Genomic DNA, 23238 nt, shown 5'->3' with positions numbered 1-23238 from the left:
ATACGCCCGTTTTTAACCTCGGAAACCACTAAGCAACTTATTCACTCCCTTGTTATATCTCGCCTTGACTATTGTAACTCCCTCCTCATTGTCCTACCTAATCGCAGGCCATCCCCTCTTCAATCTATCATGAATGCTGCTGCCAGACTCATCCACCTTACCAACCATTCCATGTCTGCCATCCCTCTCTACCAATCCCTCCACTGACTTCCCATTGCCCAATGAATAAAATCAAAACATTAACAATAACATATAAAGACATTTATAACTGCCCCAAATTACATCACCAATCTTGTCTCCAAATATCACTTAAACCGGGTGTCGGCAACCCGCGGCTCCATAGCCGCATGCGGCTCTTTTTCACCTTGGCTGCGGCTCCGGAGCACACTGCCCACCAGGTGACAGGCAATAGGGCAGCAATGGGCAAACTACGGGACCTTTTAATCCGGCCCGCGGAGCTAGGCTCCCGCTAGGCTCCTCTCACAGTCCGCCCTGAAGACCGGTGTAGCATGAAAATCTGTCTCCTATGAGGATCTGTCCCCCTCGACATATCTGCGCATGTGCCGGAGATCGCCGATTGGCTGCTAATGCCTGAAACTGGCACATGCGCAGATACGTCGAGGGGGAGAGATCCTCATAGGAGACAGATTTTCATGCTACACCGGAACGGCGCGGGAACACGGCGAGAGGAACGCGCGGAGCAAAGGTAAGTGAATTGACACAGGGGGGACTTGGAGACTTAATATGGGGGATGAATTAATATGGGGGATGAATTACTATGGGGGATGAATTACTATATGGGGGATGAATTACTATGGGGGATGCATTACTATATGGGGGATTAATTACTATGGGGGATGAATTACTATGTGGGGGATGAATTACTATGGGGGATGAATTACTATGTGGGGGATGAATTACTATATGGGGGATGAATTACTATATGGGGGATGTATTTTCAGTTTAAAAATGTGGCTCTCAAAATAAATTTCAATCGTGGTTTTGGCGAGATTTGGCTCAGTTGAAAAAAAAGGTTGCCCACCACTGGCCTAAGGCTATGATTGTGATTATGACGATACACTGTGGCCCTGATTAACCCTTTGCTTACTGGGCCCTTAAACCCCCTTCATGACCAGAGCGCTTTTTGCAATATATGCAGTGTCGGATTTATTTTAAATGTTGCAATGGTTTTGCGGCTCCCAGTCTTTTTTTCCCTCTCGGAAACGGGTCCAAGTGGCTCTTTATGTCTTAAAGGTTGCAGACCCCTGACCTAAACTGTCCTCTATGCTCCTTCCACAACGACCTCCTGCTCTCTAGCTCCCTTGTCTCCTCCTCCCATGCTTGTCTCCAGGACTTCTCCAGAGTCTCACCGATCTTCTGGAACTCTCTACCCCAATCTATCCGACTATCGCCTACTCTGCCCACTTTTAGACGATCTCTGAAAACCTATCTCTTCAGGGAAGCCTATCCTGCCTTCAGCTAATAACCAAATCTACTATTTCTCCTATCAGTTCATCCCCCACAGTTATTACCTTTTGTACCACCAGCCCCTCCCTCTTAGACTGTAAGCTCCAAGGAGCAGGGCCCTCCTAACCCTCTTGTATTGACCTGTATTGTTGCTGTATTGTCTCCCGTTATATTGTAAAGCGCTGAGCAAACTGTTGGCGCTATATAAATCCTGTATAATAATAATAATATTAAGTCATCTTCACCACATCTAGATGCCTAAATGCATTAAGTTGCTGCCATGTGATTGGCTGATTAGCAATATGTGTTACCAAGCAATTGAACAGGTGTACCTAATAAAGTGGCCAGTCAATGTAATTGCCTTTTCTGTTCCCCCTAAATGCAACATTCATTTAACCCTTGCAGTGCAGGGGGAGCCCCTACCACAAGGCTCATTTTTAAATTTTCCAGAGCTTATCTTTAAGGGAAATTAAATTATACACAAAAAAGTATAAAACACAGTCTGGAAACAAAAAGAAAAGCATATAAGTTTACTTTTATTGTATATACAGCAATTCTATATAAAGGAAATACTTTGGATGGCTTTAGGGTGGAATAAATCCCTCTAATTATAAAAGTGTTTTTATATGCAGAGAGAGCATTAAAAACATTGCCAGAGGTTCTTCATCACTCTAAATGTGTGTGTGTGTTTTTTTTCTCTCTCCTGACAGGAAGTGAAGGAAAATCTCCTCAATATGGCAATAAAGACCTGACAGAGGCTCCAATCCTTTATCCAAAACAAAATACAAGCGTTTAACTGGAGTTGATTATTAAAGGTATTACCCTTAGTTACTTGTTTTGTATAATTCCTTTAAAAACCAACTCCAGCTACACTTAGTAGGATTCAGGACTGCTCATTTTAATAATAGCAACTCATAAAATTTATTTTAAAAATGTAACAATACTGAGGAATGTTATGTAAAATTGTTCATACCACCTTCCAGTAACAATGACTTTAAAACTATGTTGTTACAAGAGAATATGTCTGTGGTGCAGCATCATTACATAGTGTGCATTACTTTGTGACCTCACTTCAGAGAAGAATCAGCGAACCAGATAGATGGCACAAATACATTGACCGCTTGCCCACTGCCCTATGGCCGTTGTACTGCTACAAGGTAGCTGCACTGTGCAAACTCATGTAAATACACGTGATTTTGCATTTCCAGGTAGGGGGCGTGTGCACCTCCCTAACCACGCTGCTATTGGCTTCTGGGGATGTCAATCACCGAGTCCCGGCTGCCGATTCCCAGCTGGGATTCGGTGATAGAGAAGCTGAGAGGGGAGGGAGGTTTCTCTCCTGTCATCATGGACATGCTGCTTTCTATCTCTCTGCACAGCAGAGAGATAGAAAGCAGCAGGTCTCCTTAGTAAAAGAGCACACAGTACACAGTCTAACTACTCCCTAACACACTTCCTGTCACTCCCTAACATACAGTTAACCCTCTGATCGCCCCAGATGTTAACCCCTTCCTGCCCAGTGTAATAATTATAGTGTCAGTGCTTTATTAGCACTGATCACGGTATTAATGTCACTGGAGATGTCAGTGGATGTTAGTCAGTTCCCACCCAGTGTCACAATGCCAGCCGCAGTCCCACTATAAGTCACTGTGATCGCCGCCATTACTAGTATATAAGAAAAAATAAATAAAAATTCCAGTATATATACTGCCATTTGTAGATGCTATACCTTTCACTTAAACCAATCAATATACACCTATTGGGATTATTTTTGGCAAAGACATGTAGCAGAATAACTTTTTGGCCTGAATTTTTGAAGAAATTTAATATTTTTTTTATTAGATATGTTTTAGAGCAAAAAATATTGTTGTTTTTAAAAAAATTTCAGTCTTTTTTTTTTATACCATTTATACCGCAAAAAAAAACAAAAAAGCAGAGGTGATGAAATACCACCAAAAGAAAGTTCTATTTATGGGGAAAAAAACAACATAAATTTTAGTTATGTACAGCGTTGCATACCAGCGCAATTATAAGTTAAATTAACGCAGTGCCGTATTGCAAAAATGGCCTGGTCAGGAAGGGGGTAAATCTTCCAGAGGGTAGGTGGTTAAAATGTTAGGATATATTTATTCTTCTGTATTGTGGTATGTAGTTCTGTACACAACAATTGTCTTAAATGTGCACTCAAATACACAATAATTTACTTAATTCTTCCCCAGTTTAGTCTCATTATTCAACAGCAGGACAACATGCTGACTCAGAAGTCAACTAAGGGACACCAACATGGCCAAAATGTCTAGTTGGGGGAAAAAAGCAGACAGGCACACAGCAATCCACAGCACAACTGTATTTTTGGGTAAAAAGTTCTTATGCATCATATTATATTGAAATTGGTCTTAAACACTTCAGTAAAGAGGTTACTCTGCATTCCTGAACAAACAAGATCCATGCTGTACAAAACAGAAGATGTTGTACCTGCCATTGATGTCATTATGAGTCTAGAAAATAGAAAACAAATGTCTATTATAAGTAACATGTCTGGAAGCGCATTGTAGAGCAAAATGATAAAATAATGTCTTGCGAATACAAAGTCATACATTAGTGTGTGGGATGCTCTAATGTTTACAAAACTATGCAAGTGCATCCACGGTATCTGTGTTAGGCCAGAGGGTCCCACTGTTCAGTGTACAGCAGGTACATTCTTGCCACTTTGGAAAACAGTTTAGAAAACTCTGATAAATAAAAACAGCAATAAAAAGGTATTTTAAAGATAAATTCCTTGCCATAAAGGAAATATGGGAGATGTCAATGTTGACCGTTTTTAAAAAGTTAATCATGTTAGTATTTCGTGTTTAATACATTCAGAGTCATTTAAAAAAAAAGTGCATAGATCAAGAAAGTTAGAGAGAAGTTAGGGGTCCTTATTTGAGAACCTGTCTTGGGTCAGTTACTCAAGGTACTGAAGCCAGAGTTAGTCAGGTGTCAGGGAACTAGCATTTTTAGAAATTAGGGTCAGGATTGGCAGTCTCCATGTTCATTCATGACAGGTTTACTTTAGAGTGATTTTGTAGCTATTTTTTAAAGGTGAAATCAAGAGCTCAAGCAACAATATCCAAAGAGAAAAGCACTAACATTTCTCTTGTACCATAACAGAACAAAACAATTTTCGTTTAATCAAAACAGTATTAGTTCGGAAAAAAAAAATCAAGAGACCAAGACCACTCATGCTCAAATGCAAAAGAATACATTGCAATACAATGCAATACATTACATCACTTACAAAGTTGTATTCTGTTGTTCGAGACTTTTTGTAACTTTAGAAACCTCCTCATTTTCAAAATGAGACTAGCATGCAAAAAAACAAAACAAAAACCGAACGCCCATTCGTCGCCAATTTTCTCATCATGTGTATTGGGCATAAGACATTTTCAAATGTATGTTTTACTACACCATCAATTGTATTTTACATGTAAATTCAATTAGAATTTAAGCCCATGTTTATGATGAATTTTCATTCATTTTCCAAAATTACAAGACATGGGAAGATGGAGTAGCAAATAGTGGTGTAGTCGATATATTGGCAGGTAAAACAATTCACATGTGTGTTTCTAAACTACGTATTTAGTTTCTTGGCTGTAGTTCTCTTTGATGTTGAAAACAACTGATTTTTACAGCAAAGTCTAGAAGACAAACATTCTAAAATTTTAGCCCTATGGGGGCCAAGTAAATGTTTTTTTGCTGTCTTCTGTTCTCTGTGATTGGAATACAATGTACCATTACTGGTAGCAAGGATAACGATGTATGTGACTAGTGATTGACAGGTATGGATAAAGGAGTACAAAGGGGTGGAACACTGTTAAGTATGGTTATGTTTTCATTTACACAAGCCTTTTATTAAGGAAAACCACACATTTGTAAGACTTACCGCCAGAAAAGCAATAGCATCCAGTTGATCCAGGTCCTTGGCTGCTTTCTCCAGGATTTCTTTTGCTGTATCCACATTTTGTTGGAAACTGACCATCTGGTCATATAAATAATCCATCTTCATCTTCTTCACTTCCTGAAAGCTCTCCCTCTTTTCCTTGTGCTGGGCAATCACTTTTTCTACCATCTTTTCATTCTGTTCTGCCAAACTCTTCTCAGCTTCTGTACAGTTTTTCTAAAGATAGTATAAAATGTCACTGATGACACTCATAGTCCCCTAATCCCCCAGAAACATAAGAGTCTTTCTTCACTGTAGACCGGCATTCTCCAAAAGGTAACCAAAGACATAAATTAACATCATTAGAAAAATTTGATAAGCAACAAGTTCCTGTTTGTGGGTACCTGCCTTCACCGCTGGCCAAGAGATCTCAGAATAAACAACAGTTAGAATAGCTGTTTTGATTGCTTTTCTTTCCATTATGATAAACTGGTGCCAGAGTTGTCTGCTCTAGACTCTACAAATTGAACTAACTGAAAATCATAGCATATCTAGGCATTTATTGACATCACCAAAATTGCATCTCTTTGACTTTTGTTTCTTCAAACTTTTTCACTACCTCGGTTTTACTGGATTTGTAGCCCCCCCCCCCCCCCCGAGGAAATGGATATTTTTTGGCTCCTAAAGCACGTTGACTTCTTTTATTCCATCTCCATTAGCAGAATTTACTTTGGAGTTCTGTCACTTTCATTATACTCAACTGGTGTTTCGTGGCCTCGTTCTATAGATCCTTGAGAGGGACTTTTTAATGTGAGCAGACTGATGTGCTCCTAATTCTCCTAATGTCTCCAGCATCAACAAAATAAGAGGACCTATTGCACTATTATCCATCCCAAACCAGTGCCATCGTACATGTCCATTTATTAATCATGAAAAGGACAGCTTAAAAAAACGAATAAAATACTATCTAAAAATGTTTAAACCAGAAACCATTTGTGACGGTCATTTTGCGGTCACTAGGCTCCCATACTGTCAATAAAATTAGCAGACTGAATATAGGAGTGATTGGAACAGCTTGAGACCTAAGATCTATAGATCCAGCAATATATGGCACTGTAGTTGAAAGCTATTCACCCAGCCATTGTGAATAAAAAGAGAAAAGATAAATCTGTTATCTGGTCTGTTCTCCTTCTCTTTCGTATTTCCATCAGTTCAGGATAATAGCCAAACCTACTTTTGCAGATACAGCTGTATAGATCACAGCTACATTTGTTCCAATAAAAATATGTCAGATGATCACAGTCAGAAACTTACTTCAACTTCATTAAACAACGCCTCCACCCTGGGAACAAATTCTTCAGTTTTCAAGGAGCTTGCTTGCAGCTTCTCTAGCAATTCCTCCAAATTACTCTGAAAACATAAAACATGTTCATTTTTCATATGCATCTTTTTAATCACCACTCTTGGAAAATGTTCATTCAATGATTTAATTGTGTAGAAAAAAAAACAATCACAGACATGCCTCAAACCTATTTCCATTTAACATTCCAACCTTCTGGCTTTAGGAAACACTTAAAAAATAAAAAAGAAAGAAAACTGTAGTCAATTGCAACTGTTTTTGCAGATCAAGCAAAGAAACAAAATATGGAATCACTCAATTCTGAGGGAAAGATTATGGAATCAGCATGTACTTTGCAGTTCTAAAACAAACATCTACATCAGATTACATCTGCTAATTAGTCTGCAGGTAAAAAAGAGTGCTTGCACACCTTGGTGAGCTGTTGCACCAAGCTGATTGACATGAATCATGACTCCAAGATGTCAGTTGAAACAAAGCAGAGGATTATAAAACTTCTTCAAGGAGGTGAATCGGAATGTTGCAAAAGATGTTGGTTGTTCCCACTCAGATGTGTCTAAAATCTGGACCAAGTACAAATCAAATGGGAAGGTTGTTAAAGGGAAGTGTACTGCTAAACCAAGGAAGACATTAAAGTGTCAAGATAGAAAACATAAAGCAATATGCCTTGAAAACATAAAATGCACAAAAAAACAAATGAGGAACTAATGGACAGAAATTGGAGTCAATGTCTGTGACTGAACTGTAAGACATCATACGAAATGTGAGTTACATACATAAAAGACAAACAAAAGCCATCATTAACACCTAAAAAGAAAAAAACAAGGTTACAGTGAGCTAAAGAAAAGCAGTCATGGACTGTGGATGACTGGATGAAAGTGATATTCAGTGATGAACCACAAATCTGCATTGGACAGGGTGATGATGCTGGAACTTTTGTTTGGAGCCATTCCAATGAAATGTATAAAGACGATGGCCTGAAGAAATCATGCAAATTTCCACAGTCATTGATGATATGGGGTCGCATGTCAGATAAAGGTATGGGGGAGATGACAGTCATTAAATTTCCAATAAATGCACAAATTTATATTGAGATTTTGGACACTTTCCTTATTCCATCAATCGAAAGGATGTTTGGTGTTGACATAATTTTTTAGGGCGATAATACATCTTGCCATAGAGCAAAAGCCATGAAAACTTTCCTTGAAGAAAGACATATATTGTCAATGGCATGGCCTGCAAATAGTCCGGACCTCGATCCAACTGAAAATCTATGGTGGAAATGAAAGAAAATGTTCCATGACAAGGCTTCAACCTGCAAAGCTGCTCTGGTAACTGCAATAAGAGAAAGTTAGAGTCAGATTGATGAAGAATACTTTTTGTCGATAGTTAAATCCATGCCTCAGATAATTCAAGCTGTTATAAAAGCCAGAGGTGATGCAGCAAAGTACTAGTGGTGTACTGTAGTATTTTTTTCATGATTCCATAATATTTTCCTCAGAATTGAGTGATTTCACATTTTTTTCCTTTGCTTGTTCTGCAAAAACATTTACAACTGACTACAGGTTTCTTTCTTTTTTATTTTTTAAGTGTTTCTTAAAGCCAGAAGGTTGGAATGTTAAAATAAAAATAGTTTTGAGGCATGCCTGTGATTAGCTTTTTTCCTGCACAATTAAACAATTGAATGAACATTTTCCAAGAGTGGTGATTCCACACTTTTTGCCAGGGGTTGTATGATGAAGTACTGCTTGGTTCAGTTTGTGACATTATGGGGTTGATTTACTGAAGGGGCAGAGCACATTCTCTTTGCAAATTTGTAAATTTCCCCCTAGCTCTGTGAATGGAGTTAAAAGTTTACTTTGCAAAGAATACCCATTCATATGCAAGGACATTCTTAACAGATTTTTTTCCTGCACTGAATGGATGATTGAAGCAGCTCAGCTTCACCCCACTCACTAAGCTAAGTAAAAATACACTTTGCTAAGTGAACAGCCTATATATAGTATAGTTAATCAACCCCAGTGTTTGGACTGTGCGGTCACTTGAGTTTTCTTTGGGCAGTGTTCATTGTCATTCCGTCTGTAGGTTTGCACAGTCCATCATGGGAAAAAGTGATGGACCTGGGAACTCAACACTAGTAAGGTGGTCATATTGGAGCAGCATAGAACAGACATGTTATAGCTGCTGGGTTGGAGGCTAAGCTGAGAGCATCAACCATTCCTCTGACCTAAATATCACTGCTGCTCACACTGCCAGGTATTAAAGTCACAAATTACTGCAGCAATGTAATCATTAATACATCATTAAATGTATTTTTTAAATACAAGCAGAGTAAGTACCTGAATTTGACCTAGCATCAGCCTCTTGCAGTCCATGTACTGCAGGGCTGAGTGGTGAGAAGAAGAAGCAGTACAAGGAGCCAATGTCCTATCATGTCCTGACAAGATGTATGCTTACAGTCGAAGAAAGCCGAATGACAGAAAGATGACTTCATCACTGTGCTGCTTCTCCTTTCACTGTTCATTCACAGTCTAGGGTGAGTCCAGGAGAATCTGGGCTCAGAGGAAGTTGGTTGAATAATTCTGTCCATCAGAAAAAAGTACTGTGGGGAAATCTCTGGACTAAAGCTGGCTATTACTCTTGGTAAAAGCTGGTTTTGGTATTTTATCTTTGCATGTGCTACTCATTTGTATCTTTTTTTTAATTTTCTGCTGAAAACATTGTTTTTGCCCATGTAGAGCAAAGACACAAGTTAACTTTAATGGCAACTCCACCAGCAGCTTAGGGTGATCTGACGCTGAAGTGGTTTTCTCGCAGCGCACGTGCAGCGCAGAGTACCAGTGGGTTACCTGCACTTTATCATAGACTTCTATTTAATTGGATGGTTTTGGTGTGTTTTCCAAAAGGGCACCAACATTCTTGCATACAAATGCTCTTTTAGAAAACACACCAAAACTAGAAGTCTATGCAGGTAACCTGCATAAAATCCGCGGTCACACTGTATCACACCTGCTCAGCAAGAAAACTGTGCTGCATCAGTGTGAAAGCGACATAATATTTCCCTTCCCTTCAGTCCCCATGGGAGTATAAAGAAATACCCATTACACACACTGAACACACTCCTGTCAGTGCTGTTGCTTGGCACGTGGGGTGAGTGGATCTGTTTCCTGAATTTGTGATGTGTAATGCTGACTATACACCATACAATATGTAGTAGTTTTGGCAATTCTAATGGAGATTGTCCAGTCAGATTGTATAGTGTATGGACAGCTTAAGTTCCTCTCCTTTTGAGTGATGAAATATTTGAACCTGCCTGGTGGCTGCGATTAAACAGTTCTCTTGAAATTAAAGTGATTGTAAAGATTTTTTATTAAAATAACAAACATGGTATACTTCTCTGCTATGTGCAATGGTTCTGCAAAGAGCAGCCCCAATTCTCCTTTTCTGGGGTCCCCTGCCAATGCTTCTGGCTCATCCTGCCTTCTGAGTGCCCCCATAGCAAGCTGCTTGTTTTGAGGGCACTCGTGCAGGCTTTATCCTTAGCCGCACTGTGCGCATCTATTGACATATACACAGTGTGCCTGCCCCCCCAATACATTCTTACTGAATTTGATTGGCAGCAATGGCCCAATGAGGAGGGGGAGAGAGAGCAGGACCACTGCTCTCTGGCACAGAACTGGATTGAGTTCAGGCTCAGGTAAGTATTTAGGTGGGGGCAGGGGGGGGGGGGAGCTGTACCTTAAAAGTTTTCACCTTAATGCAGAGAATACATGAAGGTAAAAAACCTTTAGCCTTTACAACCACTTTAATGCATATGTAAATGAAAACCTTTTTTTTATTGCTTTGAATAGAATGGGTTGCAACCCCTTTAAGTTGAATTGCAATAGAGAGGGAATCTTCTAGTGGGAAAGCTTGTTCTGTTGACTGATGTCCAGAAGGGGATTTACCTCACTTTGGAGAGCATTTGGAAGTGAAGGAAAACTTCTCAAATGGGACACAAATGGCAAATAAAAAACCTGACAAGGGTTTTACATTTACCCAATCTATTCAAAATGAATAAAAGGTAGGGCTTTGGATACAGTACCATACTGAGAGAATAATTAATCGGTCTGCTATATGTGAGAGACAGCAAAACGGTTCTGCTGGATGTGTTCTGGGAATGTCTTTTCTGCATGACAAAATAGGAAACCAACAAAACTCCTGCCTGATCTAACCTAATAGATTGGTTTGTGTATGCTGATTTGACTCAATGTGCTATGATTCCTAGATTCTGCTGCACTACAGTAATGTCTACAAGTAGCTAAAATCTAAACATGTTTTTCCCTTTTCTTTGTGGGTGTCTTAACCTCTTCCCATCTACCCATAAATGATAGATGGTGGATGGGAAGCTTTGCCAATATGGGCTAACATACCTGTACATCACCCGCATCGGCGGCTGCTGCGCATCCCACAGAGCGTGCACCCGGTGATCACATGGTGTTTTAGTATATGACTGCTGTGTTCAATCACAGCAATCACATAGTATACAATGCAAAGTGAAACTAAATATCACTTCTATCTGCTCTCATTGTGAGAGCAGAGATAAGTGATGCTGCAACCTGTGAGTGTACAGCAGCCTGCCAGGCTGCTTGTACACTCAAGACTGCAATGGCAGCCCCACAAGTGTCTCTGATCATTGCCCCAGTGTTCCTGATCACTGCCCCAGTGTAGGGACAATAAACAATGCAGCCAGCCCTGTCACCTGTCCCAGTGCGAACAAAACCACCACCATACACCATAACAGCACCCTGATCACTGCCATGCCCCACACCAGTGCCCTGATCACCGCCATACCCCATACCAGCACCGTGATCACCGCATACGCCATACCAGTACCCTGATCAGCACCCTGATCGCCGCCATACACCATACCAGCACCCTGATCACCGCCATACCCCATACCAGCATCCTGATCACCCCATATGCCATACCAGTGTCCTGTTCACCGCCATATCCCTGACCAGCGCCTTGATCCCCACCATACCCCATACCAGCACTCTTATCACCGTCATACACCATACCAGTAGCCTGATCAGCACCCTGATCACCGCCATACACCATACCAGCATGCTGATTACCGCCATACCCCATACCAGCATCCCGATCACCGCCATACCCCATACCAGCAACCTTGATCACTGCCATACCAGCGTCCTGATCACCCCCATACCAGCATCCTGATCACTGACATACCTCATGCTAACATACTGATTACGGCCATATGTCATACCATTTTTGGGCCACAACTGATCCATTTTCATATATATATCCCTTAGTTTACAGCTTTCACACAGACTAAATAATATACATTGTTTTTGGTTATCTTTACCCCAACAATGTAGCAGAATACATTTTGGCCTAAATTTATGAAGAAAAATTATTTATTTGCAAAAACTATGCAAAAATTATTTTTCTTTCAAATTTTTTTCATTTGTATAGCAAAAAATAAAAAAAACAGTGGTGATCAAATACCACCAAAAGAAAGCTTTATCTGTCTCAAAGAAATTAAAAAATTTCATATGGGTACGGCGTTGCATCATTGAGTAATTGTCACTCAAATTGTGATAGTGCTGAAAGCTGAACATGTGCCTAGACTGGAAGGGGGTGAAAGTGTCCGGACGTGAAGTGGTTAAATTACTACTTTGTAAAATAATTTATGCTTTCTAAACAGCCATGGTGAGGCAAGAATACTGTGGATACATGTGCCTGGGATCCAAGGTGTTCTGATCAGTAGCAGTTGCTCAGTTGGTACAACTCAATGACAGGCAGAAAGGGGCTCTCTGCAGCTGTAAACATGAATCTGCATGTATGAGCATATCCAGTGATTATCTGCGGTTAGGGCCAGATGTCTTACCATGAACACAGTCAAATTGTGCCCAGGCCAAACATTTGTCCCTAACCGCAGGTAGCTGCTGGATGTGAGGGTCATGCTTAAAAAGCTGCAGACAGCACTGGCTCCTTCCAGTCTAACATTGAATTGAACAAGCTGTGTACACTGCTAATCAGAATACCCGGAATCCCTGCCACAGGTATCAGTACCTTATCGTACCATGGCCAATTAAAGACATGTGACTGAGGCCTTAGGAATCCTGTAGGGACATGGCCCCCTATCCATCTGGATTAACAACATCTTTTGCTTGGCTTTAAACCATATTGTTGTACAATATACTTGTTTGCTCCATAGAAATAGCAAGCAGAGACAGAAAACATCAGTGCATAAAGTTAAATTGGAGCTCCACCCAAAAGTGGAAGTTCCACTTTAAGGACTGGTCCCCCACTCCCCGTTAAGGATTGACACCTTTGGGGAGTGGGTTGAGTGCGTACCAGAAATTGACGGATACCTGTTCCCACATCTGCTGCGATCGCCTGGGGTAATTAGAAGCAGAAGTTGTCCTCCCCCCCTCCATGTGACAGGTCCCAGAAGACTACGGAACCATTCAGAAAGTGCTGCGCTACTCCTGCATGCTAAGTCACGCGCTGTCACAGCCGGGTGCCCACACTGAAGATGCCGGTGCCAGGAACACAAGATGGATGGTAAAATGAGCTGTAGGGAGGACACCATGGGACAGGTAAGAGGCTGTTTCTTTAAAGTCAGCAGCTACAGTTTTTGTAGCTGCTGGCTTTTATTTTTTTTTACACTTTGGCTGGAACTCTACCCTATGGGACTGCTTGAAAGTTTTAGAAAAGCCAGCAAATGGCTTAGCCTAATACACTGCCTATAATACATTGCCTAAAACTGAAAAAAAAATTTTTAGTGGAAGAAATGAACATGGCATACCTTAAAGGCATTATGGCCTGCTGCTTCAGTGGTACATTGTTCCCACTAGGCTGGCAGGTGTCTCTGTCAGTTCTTCTACACAATGTGGTTGCCCTGATAAATGGCTCCTTTCTACATATCTGGTGGACCTGCCCAGTGGACCAGCACTTTGGCAGCAGGTGTACCAGCTCCTATGCCGACCCTATCTGAGACTTTGCTTAACCGCAAACTCCAGGGGATTTCCAAATCTCATTTTGTCCTTATGACCCACATCCTCATCGCTGCAAAACAAGTTATAACCAAGGCCTGGCTATCACAACACATTCCTAATTCGGAGGTTAAATGTCAGGTCCACTGTACCATGACCAATATAAAACCAACAGCACGACTCCATAATACCCAAAATCTATCGAATTTGGGACCCTTGAATTACAGCAATCCTCCCAAAGAACTTTGACCATCACCTGCAGGACCTGTGAAGGTATGTTTCATAACACCTAAAACCCCCTTGGCTGACTCTTGCCCCCCACCCTGCCCCCATTCCGTGCAAACTATATTCCTTCTCCTGCCCCAACATACCCCCCCCCCCCCCCCCACACACACACACATACTTCTGCTACCTCTTCCCCACTCTCTTTTTGTTTTACTTGTCTCCTTCTTCAGATACATGGGATCCATATGCAACTATATTGATCATCTGATAATAAAACATATAGTAAGCGCTCATCAACAGTTACAGCAGCTGAACATTAAAGGAAAACGCATAAAAAGTCCCAAAATTCATATATATACAAAATGCAGCGCTCTTAGAAAATGATGACAAATATTGGTGAAACACAGTCCGGTGAAAAAAGTGCTCCATGATTCCCAGTGCAAATGGTAGAAATTCACACTAACCAGAAAGCGTATAAGTAATACGCATATGTATATATATCCTGAAGACTCCCCTCTCCTCTCAGGTCTGGTCAGAGAAATAGCTGGGAAAGATGGAAATCCTACACCCTCATGTGGTGAAAGAATGGTCCAGCAGGTCAGAGAAGTATCAATCTGGATAAGCCTCCCCCTTCACAGGAGCTGACACAGGGATCACTTAGGGCTGCAAGGATTGAAGAAGCTCCTGAGTGACAAGGGGCAATGACTGCCAAGAAGAACAGACACAAGTTTTTCTGATAGTAGACAAAATTAATACTATTATGGGATCACAGTATACTATTCATATAGTGTGTTAGGAGTCCCAGCATGGGTGTCCTTGTGTCTGTGGAACTCTCACCGATGTAAGGAACCAGAAGGGCGGCTTCACTGAGTGGCAGTCTTGGCAGTCATTGCCCCTTGTCACTCAGGAGCTTCTTCAATCCTTGCAGCCCTAAGTGATCCCTGTGTCAGCTCCTGTGAAGGGGGAGGCTTATCCAGATTGATACTTCTCTGACCTGCTGGACCATTCTTTCACCACATGCGGGCGTAGGATTTCCATCTTTCCCAGCTATTTCTCTGACCAGACCTGAGAGGAGAGGGAAGTCTTCAGGATATATATACACATGCGTATTACTTATACGCTTTCTGGTTAGTGTGAATTTCTACCATTTGCACTGGGAATCATGGAGCACTTTTTTCACCGGACTGTGTTTCACCAATATTTTTCATCATTTTCTAAGAGTGCTGCATTTTGTATATATATATTGATCATCTGGTACTGAGACTAAGTATCCTTACATGTCTTTAATAAGAAACCAGTACTGCCAATCATATATATGTTGATAATTAGATAAAAGGTCTCAAAACCTTGTCTTTTTATAAAACCTACTGTATACATTTTTTGTTGTGATGAAGCTTGAATGAACACTATGTCCTGTTCTTCTTGATACTTATTACAAGTATTGAACAAGAAAAAAGTATTATGGTGTGGTTATTTTTATGGTTAGCAGGTTTTTTCTTTTTTTTTTTGCTATATAAAACAAATATTGGGACTGGGATTTCTGACTTGGTACATTCTTGTTCTGGGTGAGTTGCTCAAAAAGTATTAAATCCAGAGGATGTCAGGCAACTAGCATTTTAGAAGGCGGTTAGAAAAGGCGGTATACATATTCATCTCTACACAGATTGTATTTAATGTTGATAAGCAAGCGAATGAGCTTAGAAAACAAGTGTACAAATTAGGCCTCATGGGTTACAGCATCTGGCAGAGTAGTAGCAAAGCCTTAAACTATGTTAGTCATCAATGAAAACAGAAAGTTTGATATTTATGTGACACCCTTTTTATTGCCTTAGGCCCCTTATAGATGGGGCGGACTCCATCCTAATCAGCAGGGGATCCACTCACAGATCCCCTGCTGATCAGAGCTGAGTGGGCGGATGACACATCCACGGGCCGCTCAGTTTATGCAGACAAAGCTCACTTTGCTCTATAAGTAGCTGGGTGTAATCAGACTCCGCTGTCTGTTTACACCTGCCTACCCTCCGATCCACTTAAACAGAAAAGGACAGATTCCCTTCTATTTTTTTTTTTTTTAGTGGACCGGATCGGACCCGGAGGTAGGCGGATGTAAATGGAAAGTCTGTTTACACCCGTCTGTTCTTAGGGGTAAATGGACCATCTGATTAGGTACGCCTGAAAAACTGACAGGTAGACCTTATCGGACCTGCCTCGTGAAAGGGGCCTTAATCAAACAAATAGACTTGTTCAGATTCTCAGAGACAGTTCATCTTTCAAACTTTTTCAACATTATGTGCACTTGTTTTCTTAAGGAGTAAAGACTTACCGTCATTGAATTCACTGCATTTTCTACAGTTGTAACATCATGGTTTTTGTGATCACCAAAAACTTTATCAATAGCCATTATGGGAATCTTACAAGTGTTGCAGAAAGTGTCAATCTGAGCCTTTTTATCTTCTTCTTGAGAAGTTTCTGATACCTGCTTGGATATATCAGCCTGTGGCTTCTCCTGCTCAATAATCTCAAAGCCAGAGTTTTCCTTTTCTTCTGTGGGTTCTTGCACAGAATCCAGATATAAGTCACTCCCACGTTCTAAAGATTCTTGATCTTCAAATGTGATTTCTTTCAAAGAAACGTCGTCTTCCTCAAGGTCATCTGGAGAAACAATGACATAGTCCAGGGTCTCATCAATTACTTCCTCATCTGCAATACATTTCTGTTTTGTAATGTGAGGTTTTGGTGATTCTGTTTTTATAATGTCCACATTGTGCCTGTTATTAACACTTTCCTGCAAACTTGTAGAATCTATTTCATGTTGTAGTGAAACAGGAAGCTCTCTTGTTGGTGTCTCCCTTGTAGGTATTTTTGAAAAAGCAGATGGTGTGTCTTCTTTATCTTTTCTAGTTTCAGATTCCAGACTTTCTTTAGGCAAAACTTCATAGCTTAAATATTGTTCTTCTTCACTGCCCTCATCACTGTAAAACTCTTCTTCATCAGATTTGTCAGCACCAGCTGGGATCTCATCTTTGAGATTAAATTTTTCAAAATAAATTCCAGTGCCATCATCATCTGAAATTCTGCTATGAAATGTTTTTGCAGAACTGGTACTTTCTGCATCTGACCGATCATGCTCTTCTTTTGGTTTACATCCTCTTGCTTCTTCATAAAGATCTGTATAAAGGAAAGCCAAAGCAGGAGGCTCCTCTAAAAGTTCTGGGTTTATTGGGTAAGAAGTGGGGAAAAGGAAAGATTTGGTCAGTACACCTTCATCTGGATTAAATAAGGTTGCTCCATTTATTTTCTTCACCTCTTGATTGCGTGTATCTTCATCCAGGCCGGATGGTGGACCAGCTTCATGGCGTGACAAGTTATCAAAGGACACACCATAGAAAGATTCATCCAGATTATGCAGCACATAGTAGTCCTCCTCAGGGGATAGTTTTCTTTCAACAGAAAGACCATTTTCTTTTCCTGTATCATGGCAAATGTCAAATTCTTCGCTTAATTTTTTAAATTCAGTAGTAATAGGTATTTTGGTATCAATCAAAGTAAACTTTTCAAAATAATCTATGTCATGAGCAGGTTTATCGGGAGTTCCATTTTCTGAAGCTGTTTTCACATCTTCTACTGTTTTGTTATCTTTCTGATTGAGCTCTTCAGGTATGGCATCCAGTTGTGTATCATCTTCATCTAAAAGCTGTTTTCGGCAAAGCAAAGGGTTTTCCTCAAGGTATTCCAATTTGTCTTGCATCTCCTCGCTTGCATCTTCGTCAACTGTTGATATAAGATCTGGAGCTAGGATGTTTAAAATCTCTGAGCCATCTGAAACAATACTGAACACATTTGATTGTGTACTAGGTGGCTCATTTACTTGGCAAAGCTCAACTTTTGGTGGATTGCATAGTTTAGCTATGTTTTCTAAGACAGTGCTCAACTCTTCAAGAACATATGGTGGATATTTTTCAATGTCATGCTGACTTGACACTGTTTCAGCTTTTTTTTCAACTAACGATTGTGGAATACGCCCTTTATATTTTTTGGCATTTGTAACATTGGCATTTGTAACTTGTGGTTGCTTCACTGTCTCCTTGATTTTCTTGTCCTGCACATCTTTTACTGGGCAAGATGCTGAAGTTGCACTGTCATGCTTCAATTCAGGGTCCTTTTCTATATTTTCAGGCTCTAAAAGATAAGAATATATAATATATCTGATATTTTCACAGAGTTGTTGTAAAGCATATGCTAAACATACTATTTGCATTCCTTAATTGACCCATGAGGTTATTATTACTGACACTACCACTGACACCAGTGAAGGAAGGATTATTATTGGTGACACTGACACCATCGCTGAGGATATTATTGCTGATACTTACACTGATGAAGTGTTATATTAAAGGTTTATTATTGCTGCCCCATTACCAGATTTCTTTGCAAGGCCATGTCTGTGGCAGCATTTTGCTTCATCACAGGCTGGCGTAAAAAAGGGATATAGAGGTAGTATGCATGTGAGCAAAGGTGTCCCTGAGGATGGAACTTACTGGAAGGGAATTATTCCTATTATTCCTGTTATACGCATGTCTTTTCATAGCCTGATCTTTTTGAATTAGAAAATGTAAAATAAAAATGGTAGATTTAGATGTGGCCCACCACTTGACACGTATTTGCATTTAAAGTGGTTGTAAACCCTTAGATATACCCATTGAAGTGACTGGTCTCAGGAGATACACAGAAATGAAATAAATCCTCCTACATAAGTTGTACCTGTTTATCTGCTATATTTTTTTCTCTACATTGGTTCAAATTGCTGAATTTATAAAGCATGTCTGAGAGTTTAGAAAAAGGGGGACAGGGAGATGAAAAGTACACACTGCAGAACTCAGTGAGGAGAGCTCTGAGAGCTGATTGGAGGGAAGGGACACACTGCACTCCACACAGCTCACAGAACCGGAGCTGAGGCTGTCAATGTGCCGGAGCCCCCGCCCCGTCACACTTTTTCTCTTGGTGTCAGGAACACATATCAGAGGTGACTCATGCAGATAGCATAGGAATGAGGCAGCAGACAGAAATTACACTTAGGGGTTGATTAACTAAAACTGGAGAGTGCAAAATCTGGTACAGCTCTGCATAGAAACCAAATACTCCTGATATAACCAACTGTGATCCTGTAACCTGCTGCTAGGGGTGTTATTTTTATTGTTTTTATTTTTAGAGAACTTGGATAGGTTTGAGGGAATTAGGTGGGATACTCCAAAAACAAGAACTGCATACAGCTGAAGACTTTAGGTATTCTTTTGGATAAGCTATGACGAAGTCAGTGCTTGAAACAAACATTTCACTTCAGCTTTAAGGCGGCAGTAGTAGTAGTAGCAGTAGTAGAAAACTAGAGCAGAGTCCATTTAGGCAGGAGATTAAGTGGACAAAGCTCTTTGGAACACCAGCCAGTGTCCCCTTTAGCTAGACCTGCAGATGACTCAGCCAGTGGATCGACTGCTCTCAAACAGAAGTGGCCATAGATGGATCAAAATTTGTCTGGTCCCTGCTGAAGCAGCTGAATTTCAATCCATCTATGGCCTGCTTAAAGAAAAATAATTTTCTCATAGAGTACATTTGAGGTACAGTGTTGATCAGAACTACAGTAGTGGGTGTGCTTATTTCAAATGATTTCAAAATGAGCAAAAACTGCAACCAAGCAGCGGGGAAAGTGAATAGAATTCTGGGGAGCTATCATTGGAGGAAACACAAGCAGAAGGAAGTTCCTCTATAGATGTCTTTAGCAAGAACTCATTTTAGATACTGTGACCAGTTTTAGAGACCTCACTTACAAAAAGATATTGATAGGAAAGAACAACTGCAGAGACAGGGAACAAAAATGGTGAAAGGTCTCAGGAATAAAACCATATCAAGAGAGACTACAAGAACTTATAGCAGTCCTTCACCTCAAACCACCAAAAAGTCCAACTGACTTCTGTACAACCTCCCTGCTGGAAAATTTCTGCTCGATCAGCGCTGCAGCAGTGTTCTGGTGGTGGGGAAGTCTCCCCGCTGTGAGAATACAATAACTTAGCAGGAAGGATTCCCCCATTCACCTCAAATGTGTGGTTGTGGAAAATGGGTCATCTTCTTTTCGCTCAACTTGCTGGCTGAAAAAAACAAAACTCACCCATCTATAACCAGCTGAAAGTGGTTGTAAAGACTGAAGGTTTTTTACCTTCATGCATTCCCCCACAGCCCTCTTATACTCACTGAGCCCCCTCTTGATCCAGCAATGTGCAACGGAGCCTCAACTATCCTGGGCCTCTCTTACTTCACTGGCTGAGACCAAGCAGCAAGAGCCATTGGCTGCCCCTGCTGTCAATCACAGCCAGTGAGCCAATGAGGAGAGAGAGCAGGGTTGAGCAGAGCCACAGCTCTGTGTGTCTTATGGAGCAAAAAGCGGGGCTTGGGAGCGAGCATACACCAGTGTCCCCATAGCAAGTGGCTTGCTACTGGGGGCACTGGTCAAGGGGGAGGAGCCAGGAGCACCAGAGTTAGACCCAAGAAGAAGAGCATCGGGGCTGCTTTGTAGACAGCGCAGGTAAGTATAACATGTTTGTTATTATAAAAAAACAAAACAAAAAAACTTTATCATCACTTTAAGTAAGGCACAATCAAGAAGCACAGCCTACATATGCAGTGAAAAAAATAGTCCCCCACGTACATGTATAATTAATTACAGTCTATACAAGGGTTTTTGGGGTTTTTTTCAAACAACGAACAATGCTGATAAAGTGGCACTAGATGCAAAATAAAAAGTGACATATTATGCAGTCTGTTGTCTGGAGGGCATTCTCCACACATTCCTATGAAAGTCCCACAAGGACAGTGTTTCTTAAATTATGAGTCAGGACCCAAATTGGGTCACAGACAAGTTTAGGGTGGTTTGCACTTGACTAACAGATCAATGGAGAGTCATATCAAACTGACTCTGAATGACAGCACAGACACGTATAGGGCTTAAAGCACATGGGAGGTGGAGGGGAAAGAAGAATTTACCCAGACCCAAAACTAGTTGGAAATGCCTATTACTAAAAAAAAAAAAGTAAAACTAAGATTGTTTAAGTCTTGGCTTTATTACAAGCTTGCAGAAATGGGGAGAGCTCACAATGTGTTCTGTGTGGGGAAGTTCTTACAGTGAAGGAAATAAGTATTTTATCCCCTGCTGATTTTGAATGTTTGACCACTCCCAAAGAAATGATCAGTCTAAAAATCGAATGGTAGGTGCATTGTGACACTGAGCAACAGAATAGCAACACAAATTCAAAAGAAATGCATGTCTAACAAATTATGGACGGATTTGCATGTTCGTGAGGGAAATAAGTAGTAGAAGCAGTCTCTTAAAAGGAATGCTGCTAATCTCATTTTGTTACCTGTATAAAAGACACCTGTCCACAGGAGTAATCAAACAATCAGATTCCAAACTCTCCACCATGGCTAAGACCAAAGAGTTGTCCAGGGATGCCAGGGACAAGATTGTAGACCTACACAAGGCTGGACTGGGCTACCAAACTATTGCCAAGCAGCTTGGTGAGAAGGTGACAACAGTGGTGCAATCATTCGCAAACGGAAGAAACACAAAACAACTGTCAATCTCCCTAGGTCTGGTGCACCATGCAAGATCTCATCTCGTGGAGTGTCAATGATCATGAGAACAGTGGGGAATCATCCCAGAACTACACGTGAGGATCTTGTCAATGATCTCCAGGCAGCTGGGACCACAGTCACCAAGAAAACAATTGGTAACACTCTATGCCGTCAAGGATTAAAATCCTGCAGTGCCTGCAAGGTCCCTCAGTTCAAGAAAGCACATGTCCAGGCCCGTCTGAAGTTTGCCACTGAACATCTGAATGATGCAGAGGAGGACTGGTTGAAAGTGTTGTGGTCAGATGAGACCAAAATCGAGCTCTTTGGCATCAACTCGCCGTGTTTGGAGGAGGAGGAATGCTGCCTATGACCCCAAGAACACCATCCCAACTGTCAACAAATATTTTGCTGCTATTATGTCTCAGTGTTACAATACACCTACCATTCGATTTTTAGACTGATCATTTCTTTATGAGTGGGCAAACATTCAAAATTAGCAGGGGATCAAATACTTATTTCCTTCACAGTATTAATGAAAGCCTTAGATTGTAACAAGCTTAAAAAGGCATTTTATTTAGCAATTAACCACAGCATGAAAGCAATCCCAAGGAATTCTTCAATGACAATACAGAAAGCTTAGAAAAATCAGAATTCAACTGTGGAAGGGTAGGTCAACTTTCAAAACAAGGGTAGCTAGTTAGCGTCATACCACCAGTTTAGGCAATGTTCTGCAGTGGTTCTTGTATGCAGTTCTTGCTCCCCCATATGATGTAGAATGAATACATAACTGCATGAATTATTGCTCGAGTGTGTGTGTTGTTTTTGTATGGCTTTTATGACATTTGGGTAAGGCCTTACACTTGGGGGGGGTAAAAACAGCCAGTTGAGCCACATTTTTACAACATCCCCTAGCTGTAAAGGCAGCTATACAAGGGTATACACATACAACAACTACAATGCTTTGCATCATGTCACAAGACAAAAGCGATCCACCTGTTGCATTTGAGAGGCAGTGCCAGCTGACCAGCACGACCACTCAAGTGAATTGGGCCACGTCGCTGGTTGTGGCATGATGCTGCAACCTTTTAAGGGCTAAAATAGGTGGTGAGGAGGTGACATAACGCCTCCTTACTGACTGTCAAATGCTCTCTGAAGAGCAATCCACTGCAGATCACTCCTCAGCGGGCTAATGCAAATGTAAACAAGCCCTACAAATTCTCTTTTTGGGTCCCAGTATGATAATGATTTTCAAATTAAAAAGTTTAAAGGATAAGTTCACCTTTTGGACAAAAATAACAAATGCACATTTTTTCTCAGGTATGTGCATTTATTATTTGTTTCCAAAGGAGCCTGGAAAGCATTGTACCAGTGATCAGTAGATCGCTGATGCCATGCAGGTCTCCTGCAGACCTGTCAGAATATCAGTTTGCCGTACAGGATGTACGAGCTAGCATATATAGACAGGAAGCTTCAGTGAACTCCTCGGTGCTCCACAGCCCACAAAACTTTTTTTCTGAGTTTTGGGTGAAGTGGAGCAAGGGTTTATCCCCTGCCAGACTATTCACTGTTGCCTGTAACCTTATGGGGAGATTTCCTACTGGCACTACTGAGGTCGGGCGCCACCAATTTCCTAGTGTAGGGGT

General features: G+C 40.9%; 1 protein-coding gene across 2 annotated transcripts in view; it reads right to left on the bottom strand.

Annotated features, from left to right (window-relative positions):
* The window catches only part of CMYA5 (cardiomyopathy associated 5), a 110015-nt gene that overhangs the window by 68961 nt on the left and 17816 nt on the right, over positions 1-23238 (bottom strand). For both annotated transcript variants that reach the window (XM_089658373.1, XM_089658372.1), the window contains exons 3-6: positions 16299-18154; positions 6704-6799; positions 5393-5626; positions 3943-3965 (exon numbers count right to left, since the gene is read on the bottom strand). In XM_089658373.1, the coding sequence (XP_089514499.1) occupies positions 3943-3965; positions 5393-5626; positions 6704-6799; positions 16299-18154 (2209 nt within the window). The remainder of the gene's footprint in view (positions 1-3942; positions 3966-5392; positions 5627-6703; positions 6800-16298; positions 18155-23238) is intronic.

Source organism: Staurois parvus, unplaced genomic scaffold (assembly GCF_062004578.1).
Source record: "Staurois parvus isolate SC_StPar_1 unplaced genomic scaffold, SC_StPar_1.0 ptg001065l, whole genome shotgun sequence".
NCBI classification, from domain to species: domain Eukaryota; kingdom Metazoa; phylum Chordata; class Amphibia; order Anura; family Ranidae; genus Staurois; species Staurois parvus.
This window is presented reverse-complemented; position numbering and strand designations above follow the sequence as displayed.